This window comes from Populus nigra, chromosome 15 (genome assembly GCF_951802175.1).
Source record: "Populus nigra chromosome 15, ddPopNigr1.1, whole genome shotgun sequence".
In the NCBI taxonomy this organism is placed as follows: domain Eukaryota; kingdom Viridiplantae; phylum Streptophyta; class Magnoliopsida; order Malpighiales; family Salicaceae; genus Populus; species Populus nigra.
In genome coordinates, this window is record NC_084866.1 from 12,692,888 (window position 1) to 12,708,577 (window position 15,690).

Genomic DNA, 15,690 nt, shown 5'->3' on the forward strand with positions numbered 1-15,690 from the left:
ATTTAGTATTTACACACTGGCTCGACACTGCTCTGTATCTGTCTCTCGTAGAGACGAACATAAAAACCAGGCAGAGCCGACGGCAACGCCTAGAAACAGAGAGAGAAACTGAAGCACAAACGAAAACATAACATGTCCTGTAATAACAGATCAAACCCACCATTGTTTTTTCTCCTAAGCTTTCTTTTCTTTTTCTTTATCTTTACTTCTTCAACAGCAACTCCCAGTTCTTTAACTTCCCAGTTTGAATCTTTTTCCATTCCTGGTAGTTCATTTATTAATTAAAGATTTTTTTTTGTCTAAAAATTATGCTTTTTGTGAAAAATATGAAATCTTTATGTGCTTTTTTTTTATAACAAGAGTAATTTGTTTTTTTTTTTTGTCAATGTAGATGTTGTGGTTGGTGGGAGAGAGAATGATGGTGTGGTGGTTTCATGGGAGATAAGGAGGCATCTTGCAGAAGAAGAGAACACAGCATCTTCTTTGATATTGGCTGCAAAGAAAACAAGAAGAAGAGACCCTTTAGAGAACTTTAAATTCTACACTTCTGGTTACAATATCAGCAATAAACATTATTGGGCTGTGAGTTCTTTCTTTATTACTTTTTTCTGGTTTATTTGACCATATTAATACATTTTCTTGTACTGATTGTCACTTCAATGATGCAGTCTGTTGGTTTTACTGCGGTTCCATTCTTTATCTTAGCTTTGGTTTGGTTTGTGATATTTGGACTCTGTTTGTCCTTTATCTGCCTCTGCTATTGCTGTTGTCCAACAGAGCCTTATGGCTACTCTAGAGCATGCTATGCCCTGTCTCTCATTTACCTCATCCTCTTTACCATTGCTGCAATGTAATGACCCCTCTTTCTCGCTTTGGCTATGTGTTTTGATTAATAATTTTATGACACCCTTAATGTTCCTCTGCGATTACAGTGCTGGATGTGTTGTTCTGTATACTGGTCAAGGGAAGTTTCACAGTATTACAACACACACATTGGAGTATGTAGTCAATCAAGCAAACGTTACTGCCAAAAACCTCAGGCATGTGTCAGATTATCTTGCTGCGGCTAAGAATACTGGTGTAGAGTCAGTTTTTCTGCCACCCAGCGTCCAAAATGACATTGATAGCATTCAAAAAAAGATCAACTCCTCTGGTACTACTCTTTCCAGCACTACACAGGATAATTCAGAAGGCATACAAAATGTTTTGGATAGCATGTGAGTAAAAACTCTTAAAACTTCTTCTGGTGCTTGATTGGTTTTGGAATTTTTCATAATTGCTCTTATTTTTTTGTTGTGCATTGCAGGAGACTGGCCCTCATTATCCTCGCTGCTGTAATGCTTGCTGTGGCATTTCTTGGATTCTGTAAGTGTTATTTTCTTGGATTAGAGGTGCAAATTTATAAATTGTTTGATTTATTATAACTAAATTATTTGCTTATATTATTTCTATGATGACATTGGTTGCAGTATTCTCCATTTTTGGGATGCAGTGCCTTGTTTACTTGTGAGTGACCTGATTTTTGAGCCATTATCTGTTAACTATTTTGAACTTGAAAACAACTACATGTTATGGTTATGATTTGGCCAATTTTACTGTTTAAATCCTGTAGTCTGGTGATCCTTGGCTGGGTTCTTGTTACGGGCACATTTATTTTGTGCGGTGTATTCCTTCTCCTTCACAAGTAAGTTCTTCCTCCTGTTCTTTTATTTATTTATTTATTTTTAACTTTTCTGATATAGGGTCATAAAATGCATAAAGGATTTTATGCTTGATGTTTATTTTTTTAAAAAAAAAGTTGTGTTGAATTAAGCTTATGTTTTGGATGCTTTGTGCACACATTCTGGTGTATAGATGCATGCATATACACATGCAAGCACACACTTGTGGTTGTGTTGTTTCATTGTGGCATATAGAGCTTTCATAGTCTTAATTGTTGATGTCCATATACACACGCAAACACTGTTTTATCTGTGTTGTTGCATAACTCTAGCGTTTAGAGCTTCGTGATCTTAATTGTAGATATTCATAGCAAACACACTTTTCTAGCTATAATTCTGATGGTTGTCTTTTAAATGTGTTTCTGAGGTATTATGAACCCATTGGTTGTGGACTAGAAGTTTTAGCATTGCTGATGTTAATAAATGGGTCTTTTATATCTTGATCTTGGGATCGTCGAACCTCATTTTCTGTTGTGTCACTCGATGAGCTTACATATAGGTAAAATGATTCCATATAATGTCATTTCCTGGCAGAGTCAGATTGAGAATATGTCTAAAATGATGCACTCTTCTATTTCTACATGTACGTGGGTCTTTTAGGATTATTTTTCAGCAAGAATAAGTTTCCATAAAAATTGGTACTTGGAGTGGAAGATGATAAATAACCTACAGCCACTCATATAAAGAGAGAGGAAGAAAGGATTTGAATAAGTAGTAGATATCAATAATTAAAAGCGCCAACAAAACTTTCATGAAACTTTCAAGAGTTCTCTCACTTTGTTTTGACAACTCCTGGGCTGCATCTTTTGCAGAGGGCTGAAGACTGAATGAAAGTGGCTGGTGAGAACATAAGAGAGAATTTGATTCTCACCTCCTCAAAAGATTTGTTGCAAATAATTCTTTCTTCAGTTAGTAATTTAGAGAGAAATTATGAATGTACCTATTCAGTGCGCAATATTCTAGGAAAATGAATAATTGGATTTCTCAGGCTGAAAAGCTCAGAAACCACAAAGTGGGCCATTTTCAGGAGAAGCTGTTCAATATTGGCCAATCAAAACTACTTTGAGTTCGCATGAAATCTTGTAAACGCACAAGGATTCAGCTTCAATAGGTTACAAAGTGACAGGCTAACTTGCTTCAATAGGTTACAAAGTGACAGGCTAACTTGCTTCAATAGGTTACAAAGTGACAGGCTAACTTCTTATATCCCAGGCATTTCTCTAGATTCTGTTATTTAAGTTTTTAACCAACTAGATCTTGAGCTATCTGCTCCTTGTCTGAACATTGGCTAACCACTCTTCTTCCTCTTAGTTCATGATTGTACGGAGTTCATCCGTACATAGTAGTCAGTCAATCTCTCTGAATATTTGGGCTGATCAAGAAATATTCCTGAAAACCATATGATTAAGAAATTTTCAATCCAGCTTTTTACAAGGAAAAAATGCCCTGTAAGCTATGGAATCAGAAGGCTTTGTTTTCTAGTGAATTTAAAATCTGTACGCGGATAGGAAATTTATTTCCAACTCCATAAGAAAAAAGCACTCCTTAGGTTTGTAAAAGTAATTTCTGTTAAGATCAGGTCTAATGAGGCTGCCTCTTGGCACTTGAATAACCCTACGCCTCCAAAGTACCATGGTATCCTGTTAATTGATCTACGTAGTTAGTTGAAGCTAGTGTCATATAAGATCACTATTTTAAATGGTAACATTGTGATTCAAAGCTGTCTTTAAAACCAAAACTATCTTTTTTCTTAAGCACGTTGACACTCTTGCACACATGCATGTAAAGAGATACATTTGCATTGTGTTAGGGGAAACTTTCATCTCTTGCACTTTAAAATATTGGACTTGGAAAATGTTTGAAAATGACTATTCTTATGATAGTACCACTGGGCTTCTATGTCAGAATCAGTGTTTCTGTGCTTCTTTTCTGAGTGCGTTCCTAAATGTCTTTGTTTGTTTGTTTATCTGCTAGCGTGGTTGCCGACACTTGTATTTCTATGGATGAGTGGGTTCAGAACCCCACTGCCAAAACAGCATTGGATGATATAATCCCATGTGTGGACAACGCAACTGCTCAAGAAACCTTGAGGCAGACAAAGGAGACAACCTATCAACTTGTCAATGTTGTTGACTATGTAGTTAGCAATGTCTCCAACCGAAATTTTCCACCCCAAGCTAGAGATCTATATTACAATCAATCTGGCCCACTGATGCCTGTTCTTTGCAACCCATTCAATTCTGATTTTACAGATCGAAAATGTGCTGCTGGTGAAGTGGACTTGAGCAATGCTACCCAGGTAATATATGTGAACATGAAAAGTGTAAATAGAAGGGCTGAAAGGCATTTATATATTGGATTTGCTGAAGATTAAGCCACCAATTATCCATCTCACTAGCAGATGCCATATAAGATTCAGTTGCTAGTTATAATCATTGCGTATGTTTGTCAACATCATCATATTTTAGACTATGTTTAAATTTTCCCGATCGTGCAAAATCCAAAATCTTACTTGGTTTCTCTGTTTAACTTGTGGTGCCAGATTTTTAAAGTGAGATTTTGGGGGTAATATCTTGTTTCAGTATATTTATGTGCTTTTCAATTTTGATTAAGAATAAATTCAGTTCACGACCTCCTCCGTAGTCAGCTTCTGCTTACAAATTTTACCTGATTCGTAATGTATTTAGAGTATGATTCAGAAAGGCTTACTGCTTTTGTTTTCTGTATCGAGCAGGTGTGGAAGAATTATATCTGTCAGGTTTCATCATCTGAGATTTGTATGACACCCGGTCGGCTTACACCCAGCTTGTACAATCAGATGGAATCTGCAGTAAACCTAAGTTATGGGTTGAATCGTTATGGTCCATTCTTGGTTAACTTGGAAGACTGCACTTTTGTGCGAGAAACATTCACCAAGATCAGCCATTCTTATTGTCCTGATTTGCGGCGATACTCACAATGGATATACATTGGGCTAGTAATTGTATCTGCCGCAGTAATGCTGTCACTGATCTTCTGGGTAATTTACGCAAGAGAGAGAAGGCATCGTGTATATACCAAGCAGTTCATGTCCTCCTTGGAAGGCCCTGGCAAGGCATCATGAGATGCCCTAATCTAGTTATAAGGTTGCTAATTATTTCTCGTGCATATCCTGGATCGCTTGCTATGCGGATATTCTTGTGCATCATGCTAAGCATCCTTAGGCTGGAGTATCGTTAGTGCATTACTAAGTACAGATCCTTTTCTATGACTCTCTGGGACCAAAATGGTGATGACTTGTAGTTTCCTGCCTTTTTTTCTCACATGATCTAATGGAATCTCTCTTATGGAGCCTGTTTTTTTGCGTAGTGTCCTGTTTTAACTTAATACAGACCGAGCAAGCAGATGTAAAGATAAGTTCCTGACTAAGTTACTTGTGCCTGAGTATTAATCTGGCAAGTCCTTCAGTTCTTGAGTGTCTGGAATCCTTTTCAAGTCGTGAGGCCCAAGCCATCATTTCTTGCACAACTGGAATATTGAAAGTCTTGGGGTCATGTCTTTAAATGGCCGCAAGATACAGGAAAACCAAGCCATCATTTATTGCACAACTGGAACTCATTTCCTCGACAAGATAAGAAGAAGACAACATGGGATCACTGACCTCTGTGCATTCTATCTATATCTTAGAGCCGTTCAATCAATGATCCCCAGCTCGAATTCATTTCCTTGACAAAAAATCAGTAGAAGCTAAGATCGAAAAAATCAGGACATAACTCAACACCACTGCTATATTGCCCTATGGACTAACGAATCAACATCAATGAAAGCTTTTGATCTATCCCCTTGCTAGTACTACCACCCCGCACACAAGCACACTTGTAAGCCTTTGAGTGAAAGTAAAAAAGTGGGGTCCTTAAGCGATGCCCATCATCATCGTAAGTAACAAATTATAGAGACTCGTGAACAAGTTTTTTCGTGACGCTTTGTTACGTGTCTGAATTCTGTGATGCTTGTTAAATAAGGACGGTAGGTGTGGTAGCAACTGGCTAGGCAGGTCCCTGCTGGGATTAATCGACATGGCTGGATTGCCTCGCTCTTGTTGCTGTGGCGCATTGCCGACATCGATTTGCTCTGTGTGTGAACCCACACGACCGACGTAAAGCATGCATAGTCAAGTTTAGAAGTTAAAACCAATTCTTGTCTGGCCAAATTTGCTGCTGCTGCTCCGTGTGAACTGGTTTAAAAGTATGAAGGCCTAAAGCTGGCTTATGGCTTGGGGCTTCGTATCGTTATAGTACTGATTGCAAAAAGCATGTATCAAAATTGAAATCTCAGTTGAGAAGGCAATTTAATTTGCTAGAGATTGCTTGCTTCCCGGCCAAGTCTAATTCGTATTCAATGGTCTGGACCGCAAGACCAATCTTGTACCCTAAGCCTTCATAATTGCAGCAAAACAATCAAAAGGACAAGAGGAGTGGTTGTTTTGGCTTTTGAAGTGACAATAACAGCGCCTGAGACTTGAATTTGAAGTTTGTTCCCTCTCCAGAAGAAGAGTGATTTTTTTCAATTATATTTAATATTTATTTGGTATTGTGACGTAGTGTATTTTTAAATTGAAAATAATTTTTTTTTATGGCCTGGAAAGCTTAGGATGGAATAGGATCCGGTCAGGTGAACCAAGCGTTTTAGTATCAAAATATAATTTTTTAGGATTTCTTTTTTATTTCTTACACTAAATATATTAAGATTATTCAAAAACTCCTAAAATAGCATTAATTTAATATTTATTCAGAAAAAAATACTTTGTAAAGTAGATTGCAACTCAAAACAAACACATCCTTATAAAAATAGTAGAATGAAAGAAATTTTTAACCTCAATTCTTCACCGCTTATATTAATATTTAAATTTTATTATTTTTTGTGCATTTAAAGAAATTTACATGTTATATGTTGGAATCTAAATTTAAAATAAAAGATAAAGCAATATTATTATAATATATTTATATCATAATTAATTGTTGTGAAAGATGAAAAGAATAAGGACAAAAATAAATTCACGAACTTAGATCATTCATTTTATAATCCATTGAAGGAAAAAGATCATCATATTATTTTTCTAATTTCATTCACATTATTTTTGGATTTAATCTTTTTATTTAATTAATTTGTTAATCCATATCTGTAAAATTTTAATATGTGTGGAGAGTACGGATCAAGAGCTGGGATCACAATCCTATTTTTTATTTGTTCAATAAGAATTTCGCTTGGATTTTGAATTACACAGCGCAACATACTTTTTTTTATAATATATACTGTTTTGAAAGTAACTTTTTTAAAAAAAAAACGTTAAATTAATAATTTTTTAAGAGATTTTAGTTTGATATTATCTATAATTTAGTATAAAAATATAAACTATAATTATTTGACAATTAGAATTGAAAGTCGTAGATTCAAGTGATGTGCTGTTTTTTTAAAAAAATATTTTTGTTTGGAAATATATTAAAATAATATTTTTTTATTTATTTTAAAATTTTATTTTTAGCATAAACAAATTAAAATAATTCAAAAATATTAAAAATAATTTTAAATATTATTTTTAATATTCACACGTTAAAATAATATGAGAACACAAAATAAAAAAATAAAAATAAAAAAATTCTTTTTTAAAAAAAACTTTTAAAATACAATATTTATGCTATTAATATCTATTAATATCTATTACGTTCTAATCAGGAATTTCCTGTGAGTTGCCGTGGAGTAATTGTTTGGAAAAACTGACGGACTCATCCAAATGTAATGTATTATCCAATGGATTAAGGGGTTGATTAGTAACACTAAGGTATATCTTCTCTTTCTACAATACCCAACAACATCTTACGTTATTACACTAAGTAACACTTAACCAGGTTGTCATTAGTACCAAATCAAAGGTCATTAAGTCCAAAGGAGGCTATAAAAGTGGCCATAAATCCTTCCATAGGTTAGCTTACCTCACAGGAGACAGGATCCTAACAGATTCGAAATAAACTATCTTATATTACATTATTACATGAATGGCATCTAGAAATGGACCTTGTCCTAAGTCACATACACAGCAAGAAACCAGGACATGCCTGTGTTCACCCACCACACATCCCGGATCATTCAGGTGTGGTCTGCACCGGGATTCCCTTAGGGTGCCTGCCAGATCAAGAATCGGTCGTGCTGGGTCGAATAACAAGGGGGGATTGGCTTTGATTGCCAAAGCAAATTCATTCAAGGCTATCTTGCTACAGATTATCAAGCCGTCTAGTCATGATCTTCACAGGAGGAGGGATTTCCAGCCAAGGCTTACCAGGTTTTGCCTAATGAATGCCAGTAGAGATAGGGTTGCTTGTTCTTGATCTTAGCTTTGTTAGATTCAAGAAATTTGGTAGTTTTTTTGTAAATTTTGTTTAGATTAAGATCAGGAGATTTTGCAGTTGTTCTGGTATGTATGTATATATGTATGTATGTATGTATGCGGATTTATGTACTTAAGGTTAATTAATTGTGTGTCAAGGAGTCTGATGCATCAGGAATTTATTAAAAATATGGAGCTCTAAGATTCGTACCAGAATTAATAAAAATACATACGCATAAGTCCACGCATTTATCAAACGAAAGCAGTTTAAAGGACTGTCTGTTTATATATTTTTTATAAGTGTTTTTAAAAAAATTAATTTTTTTATTTTAAATTAATATTTTTTGATATTTTTATATCATTTTAATATGCTGATGTTAAAAAAATTTTAATAAAAAAAAATTATTTTGATATATTTTTAAAATAAAAATATTTTAAAAAGTAATCATTATCACACTTCTAACTACCCCTAAAAATATTTAAGTGTGTAGAATCTTTGGTTCGTTAATATATTGGGTGTATAGTAGAGTTTGGTTAGTGTTCTAAGATAAATTAATAAAGAAAGGATAAAAAATGTTTTTGATTGGAAAAATAAAGACAAAAACATAAAATAAATGTCTTCTAGATATTTTTTTGAGTAAATTTCAAATAAAAAAAATACATGGGATATACAATCCATCTTTTTTATATATCTTGAAATATTAATCAAACTTCAACTCACATATATTCTAATATTATCAATTAATCAATTACTACATAATGAGACTTTTATAAGTTTAATGAAGATAGAGTTAACAGCATGACAATTGAGTACTTAATAGCAATCCTCTTGTCCTCATTAAGATTGTATATATCACATTCAACTTGCCAAAATACCTGCAGGAATTGACCGACCTCTTACACTTGCAATTCTAACCCTAATACATTGGAATTGGTATCGATTCACTGGGGTTCTGATGAACAGCATTCATTGGGAAATTCAATAAACCATTTCCAACCATCTAATTCAGATAGAGTAATTGAAGATTATAGAAACCGAAGAGTGAAAGAGAGATTAAAAGGGAAATATGCCAGATTTACTACACACAGGTAACTTAGATCTCCAGAAACTTTCACCTCTCTCACAATACAAGTTTTATTTTGATGGGCACGGGGTATATATCGTTTAAACACGATACATGTATATCTCCATACATGAAATTAAGCTTGTAAATCTTTGATTTTTCATTAGATCGAGCTTGGGCGTATCACATGGAGTACTCTTCAAAAACGAGTATCATCAATTTAGTCCCTTATAGATGACGGTGGACCATCAAGGCCAAATTAAGTATCCACTATCAAATTGGACTTGAACACCTTTGAATAATACACTATTGAAATTCTATAAATTAATAAACCGAATCCTGAATGACGTTCTTACACTTGAATACATTATCTCTTATCAAACCTGGCTTGCTCGCCTTCAACTATGATGGCAAAATATGCATGCATGCATGCATTAAATGAGGATAGCCATATATCTTCTAGAGATTGATGATGTTATCATCGATAGTCATATAGAATCTCAAAACCCAGAACTTATAAGATATTTTTTTATAGTGATATGTTGTCATTTTGATCTTTTTTATCTCCAGATAGTCCAAAACTGTAGATAGTAAGCACGGTGATCATCATATCCTTGCATGAACACGCTTTGCATGAACACGCTTTCATGAATTCATATTCTTTTTTAGATGAAGTTGAAGGCTTGATTTTCTTTTTCTTATTCAAATCTAAATATTCTCTGCAGTTAGATAAATACATACATAATCTCACAAAACTCTCATCGGTACCAAAAGTCACCAGCTTTTTTTTGAAAAAAAAACACCTTATTTTTGTAGATGTTACAACCATGTAAGCCCAACCTCCTGTGTGCCTTCTAACCTATAACAATATTAAGAAAATCATAATTTTTTTTAAGTATTTTCAACTATCTCATCACATTTGATTGATTGTTTTTTGGTAGGAAAAAGTGTGGTACTAAGTTCCATTTTAAGTGAGACTTTTTCATGATACTCCGACGTCGGGCTACAGAACCCTAATGTCCCACACTCGCACTTGATACTTTGACCGCTAAAAATTTGCTGTCTAAGGGCTACCATTGATTTAAAATGCTTAAGAAAATAGCCCTGCAGTCACTAAAATGTGCTGTCTAAGGGCTACCATGGATTTAAAATGCTCAAGAAACCTGCAGTCACTAATGTGCTGTCTAAGGGCTACCATTGATTTAAAATGCTTAAGAAAATAGCCCTGCAGTCACTAATTTGAAAAGGCAAGAAGTTACTTGGAATTAGAGGTTTCAAAAGGGGGCAAATTTCATTTTAAGAAAAAAATAGTGAATTATAAGGTTATAACGAGAGATCCAATTAATGAAATCCTTTTTATTATATAAATATATAGTATAAAAAAATATAACCTTGAATATACAATTTATATGGACCAATTCTACTATATTATAGTGATTTATCATACATTTATGAAAAAGATAATGAAATTTATTGCACATACGAAAAAGTGTTTTTTATATTGAAACATCATTTTCTGGAATTTTTATTTTTTCTCTGGTTGATAAAGTCTTCATTCCCTTTTGCTTTATTTTCCATGTCAGGGCGCGATTGGCTGCGGAAATCAAAACTATGGCTTCCTTAAAAACTGTACGCTGTCCCAGACTATGGTTATATTTTATAAAAGTGTAGCAGCCACATTAAATAAGGGCCTACACATGGCTCAAAAAGAGTACCAAGGACTGGTTCTCTCTCACAATAAATATTCAGGGTCAAAAAGTCAGAATGATTTAAAGTTTGACCATTGAAATGTTAGAGAGGAAGCATCGAGTGACAAGCTAGATATTAAGAGACGTTTCATAATGAAATAATGTTTTTTTTAAAAAAAATTATTTTTAATATTAATATATCAAAATAATTTAAAAATATAAAAATATTAAATTTAAAATAAATAAATAATTATTTAAAAAAAACATTTTTAAAATCCTTATTTGCTTTAAAGAATTCGTTTGTTTTTATATTTTAAAAAATATAAAAATTATTTATTTTATTTTAAATTGATTTTTTTATGTTTTTAAATTATTTTTACATACTAATATTGGAAATAAAAAAAATATAAGGCAGTAAAAACCTCCAAAAATCATGGGCTTCCACACCATGTGGAAGAATATCAGTACTCTTCTTCTTATGAATGCAGATGCTGTTGTTTTCACACAAGTGGGATGGTTGCGTGGCATTTGCGTGGAGGTTAAACTATTCCATTTCTAGACAATATATTTGCCATCTGCATAAAAGTTAAAGAACTACTAGCTCCTTCAAGTTGTTAAAATATCATCTTTAATTACTTATTTACTCTATAAAAAAACAAAAAGTTTGTCTCGAGTAACAAGAAATATACTCAAACTTAATTGATTTTTTTAGAATTATGATAATTAGATCATGGGCACCTATATGCAATGATCAAGGGCATTATGATGATTAAGGCAACCTCAGAGCTTATAAAGACTTATATAATTGTTAACTTTAAGACTCGTAAGATTAGTTGAGATATGTATAAGTTGGTTCGAGTATCCATGTTAATAATAAAAAAAAAAACCCTAAGGAAATGTTCAAATTAAATGATAGAAGAATTAGGAAGAACTTGTTAAAGAAGTGAAAACAAACAAACCAATATTATTAATTTGGTAACATAATATGAAGCTAAATCAAATTATCTTGATCACGTCCAAAACTTCAGTAACAAGTAGCATGATTAGAGAAGGGATATTCTGGACGCGTTTTTGCAGAGTATAGAGTCTTGCATTCACTCATGGACCATTGTATCTTGTCAAACAAGCTGAATTGAAAGGGAAAGAAGGAGAAATATCTGTACCAGAGGAAACCCGGCGCATATGTTTGACCCTATTTCTAGTTTTTATATGCATGGGTTCCCCTCGTTAATTAAGTCTTCAATGGCTCCAGTGGTCTAATTTGGCATATATATATATTGGAAGAAATCAAACTAATAATTAATATATATTGAGGAAAGGAAAAGGGCAGTTCAGTGTGGGTGGCTGCTGAGGGGAGTTGCTTTACGACTGGTCTTGCTGGTCCACCCACGATGAAAGATGGTTCTATATTGACGCTGGTCAAGACCCACATGGTGCATGCAATTCTTCAATTTTATTTTATTTTTTATCAATTGAAAAAATATTTCTGTTTTCGAATCACATAAAGCCTTAATTACTAGCTAGTAAACTTCTTATCCCCTTTTTACGAGCTCTTTTCATATAAGAATTATTTTTATGCTTCTTTAAACGTGACCAAATCCCTTCAAATCTTCTGGATGGTATGCATTTGGAGGATGGAGATGTGTTTTAATTAATTAGGTTAAAAGGATCCTTCTCCATGAAGTTCGTTTTCCTTTTGATTCCCTCAATATTATTCTTTTGAGGCACTTTACAAGTTGTGATGGTGCACTTGATGAATCCAAGAGATAAGATTTCCCATCACTTTTTTAAATATATAGTTGATGAGATCTTTATAGCAATTTAATCTAACAAAAGCGACGTATATATGCAACCAAATGGTCCAGCCATGTTGCCACCAATAAAGATCTTCTAGGTAGATCCCTCGCTATATATAAATATATATTATAAAATGGTGATTTCTCGCTCTTTTTACTGAAATCTTAAGGGTTAAGCTCTTCAAAGTTGCTTTTAAACTATACAAAATGCTTGATATCAACGATGAATTCGAGTAATTAAAGTGGTAAGAAAGATGGGTATTGTTGAGAAAATGATCCACAATTATAAAATATTTCAAAATTCAAAATTAATAATGTATTAACTATATATATAGTTATAAAACAATTCTTTTTTTTTTCTAATAACAAAATAAAATACAAGGACATCTTTTTTTTATTATTATTAACGTGGGTGTCCGGGTCAGTTTGCGCGCACCTCGATTAATCCCATAAGCTTTAAATTTAACAATCATATAAATCTTCAATGACCATCGACATATCTTTTAATTTTGAAGTTAGATACAATCCTTTTCCTTTTCGTTCTATAATATTATCTAATGATGCTACGCACAATATATGAAATGGAAGATAGCTAGCAACGAGTCATGCTGCATGAAGTCGAGACATCTTTTTACTAGGGCACAAACACAAGAGTTCAGAAAACGAAAGGGATGCATGACATAAAGTGATGAGCACTTCCTCCATTTCTATTATGATATTATACTGCATTTATCTGTTGATTCTGCTGAGCAAGCAAGGATAACAAGAAAAGCCTCCTTAGTGGGTTAGTGACCACACAATTGATATAAAAAATTAGAAATCGTATATGATCGGATAGGTAAAAAAAATAAAAAAAAAATGATATTGTATTAAAAAAATATAACTAGATTATGAATTTTAACCCGCTGAATAATTCCAGATTAGTTTTTTTATAGCTAGCATAGTCTAAGAATGGATTGGTCAAAGTCCGGATCAATGCACCCAGCCTAGCTAAGTTCAATAATAGTGAACAAACCATCAGCGGCCGCCAGAAAACAATGCATATGGCCTAGTGGTCTGGGTTTGATTTCCAAAACCCCGTGTACCTGACACGTTGTGCCTTTTTATGAATTTAATTAATTAATTGACTACATTATAATAAATGATTTCCAAAACCCAGTGTCACTAAAATAAGGGAGTTCAATTTGTTGACACGACTCTAGTCAAGAAAGCCACCCATGCCATGAAAATGTGAAAATAATAGTACAAATAAAAATATATTGAAATTCGTTGTTTTATTATTGAAATATTTATATATATTTTGAACATGGTTTTATTTATTATTATTTTTTAGCTTTCAATTGCATAAAATATAAATATATTGTTTTGATTTTTTTATTAATTTACTTTAATAATTATAAAATATTTTTTCAATAATTAAAGTAAATTACTAAAAAATATACAAACTAGTATAGATCTAGAATTACTAAATAAAAAAGAAGAAGCACTTTCGTTAGTGACAACATCAACACTAACCTCGGTTAACAGCACAGCCTTAAAAAGGACTCAAACGAGAGAGAGACAGGGACAAAGGAAAGACAGAAGAAGAGTATTCCAAAATGTACGGTATTTAGGAAATTGCATCGCTTGAAAGTACAATTTTTTGTTATAAAATTAATTCTCAAAGATGATATTATTGAGTTTTAATTTATTAGTGTCAATGGGGTTGCCATATTGTTACTTATAATTCAAATTAAAAAAAATCGAGAAATTTTGTATGCGTTGCTTATTTAAGAATTGATTGGGTTGAAGTATAATCTTATGGTGTGGCACATAATGTTTATTTTATTTTTTTTATTAACATTGTTGTTCGGCTAGCTTGCGCGCACCTCGACTAATCACACGGGTCCTAAAGTTAATGACTATGTAAGCCTCCAGTGGTCATCATATTAGCAACCACATGATTCGAACATAAAATCACGAAAAAAACAAACTTTTTAGTTCTAAACTTTTATTACTGAACCACTTAATAGATGTTTCCTTGTTTTTATCTTAATACCAAAGGATTCTTCATTATTGTTTCAATACCTTTCTTTTTAAAACAAACGATTAGAAAATTATCTCATGATCTAGTCTAGAAGTAATGTAATTGATTAGTAAAAAAAAATGATAATAAAATTGAGAAAAAAATTAAAAATTAAAAATTAAAAAGAAAAAAACTTCTAATTTAATTTCTAACATGCTCAACGTTTAAAATTAAATTGTATTGAAATAAATTGATATGACTCAATCAACTTAACAAACTAAAAAATATAAAAATAAATTTTTTTGTTTTAAAAAAGAGAGGGAGCATTACTTAACTATTTATATAAACAACTGCAGCATGGAGTAAAATACGGTAAATACCAACAGTCTTCCCATTGAAATGGAGAAAGAAAAAAGCACATGAATTGGGAATGTGTAGTAGTTGGCTCAAGAATTTAATCATTGAGACAGGGTAAATTTAACCCATATCTAAGCTAGTTAGTGAGAAGTTCTTTCCAGATAGATACAAATCTTCACCATAATCTCAACCATAATTATATTTTGTTGGAGAAATTTGAAGCATTAAGCCTTATTATCATTTGCTAGCTGTAATTTTCATCCTGTGCTTAGTGGAGATTAGCTAAACATCATTTCATGATGTTAATTATTGGTTTATTCCATGATCCCATGTTTTTTGTTCTTCAAGAAACCATCATCATCATCATTGCTGTTATTATTATTATTATTATTATTATTATTATTATATAACCATATGCTTAATTTTAATTCCGGAAAATGTATATGAACTCCTCACACTAGAAAAAAGGGGCTAGTTTAACGGTAACCTTTAACGGCTAAGAACTTAGACTGTGGGCGCAGCTCCAAGCTACAAATTTCGATCATATACGTCAAAGATTTATAAATGTGTCCATGGTTATCTCGTGAAGGTGTAGTTTTAAATAGCTATTTCATGAAAAATTAAATTTTTTATTGATTTTTTTATATTGTTTTAATGTACTGATAAAAAAATTTTAATTATAAAAATATTATTTTAAT

General features: G+C 32.5%; 1 protein-coding gene across 1 annotated transcript; it reads left to right on the forward strand.

The window, feature by feature from the left end:
• Positions 1-5,054, forward strand: LOC133674850 (uncharacterized). Its single transcript, XM_062096126.1, has 9 exons — positions 1-265; positions 392-582; positions 669-850; positions 933-1,217; positions 1,307-1,365; positions 1,470-1,506; positions 1,613-1,684; positions 3,696-4,020; positions 4,456-5,054. The coding sequence occupies exons 1-9, from the start codon at positions 133-135 to the stop codon at positions 4,822-4,824; spliced, it is 1,653 nt and encodes a 550-aa protein (XP_061952110.1). The 5' UTR covers positions 1-132; the 3' UTR covers positions 4,825-5,054.
• The last annotated feature ends 10,636 nt before the right edge of the window (positions 5,055-15,690 follow it).

What these genes read in the sequence shown, in the direction of transcription:
- LOC133674850 (XM_062096126.1), top strand. Translation starts at nt 133, where the DNA reads ATGTCCTGTAATAACAGATCAAACCCACCATTGTTTTTTCTCCTAAGC. An exon ending in TGAATCTTTTTCCATTCCTG is followed by an intron (nt 266 to 391) that starts GTAGTTCATTTA and finishes TTGTCAATGTAG; the next exon opens with ATGTTGTGGTTGGTGGGAGA. An exon ending in CTCTTTACCATTGCTGCAAT is followed by an intron (nt 851 to 932) that starts GTAATGACCCCT and finishes CTGCGATTACAG; the next exon opens with TGCTGGATGTGTTGTTCTGT.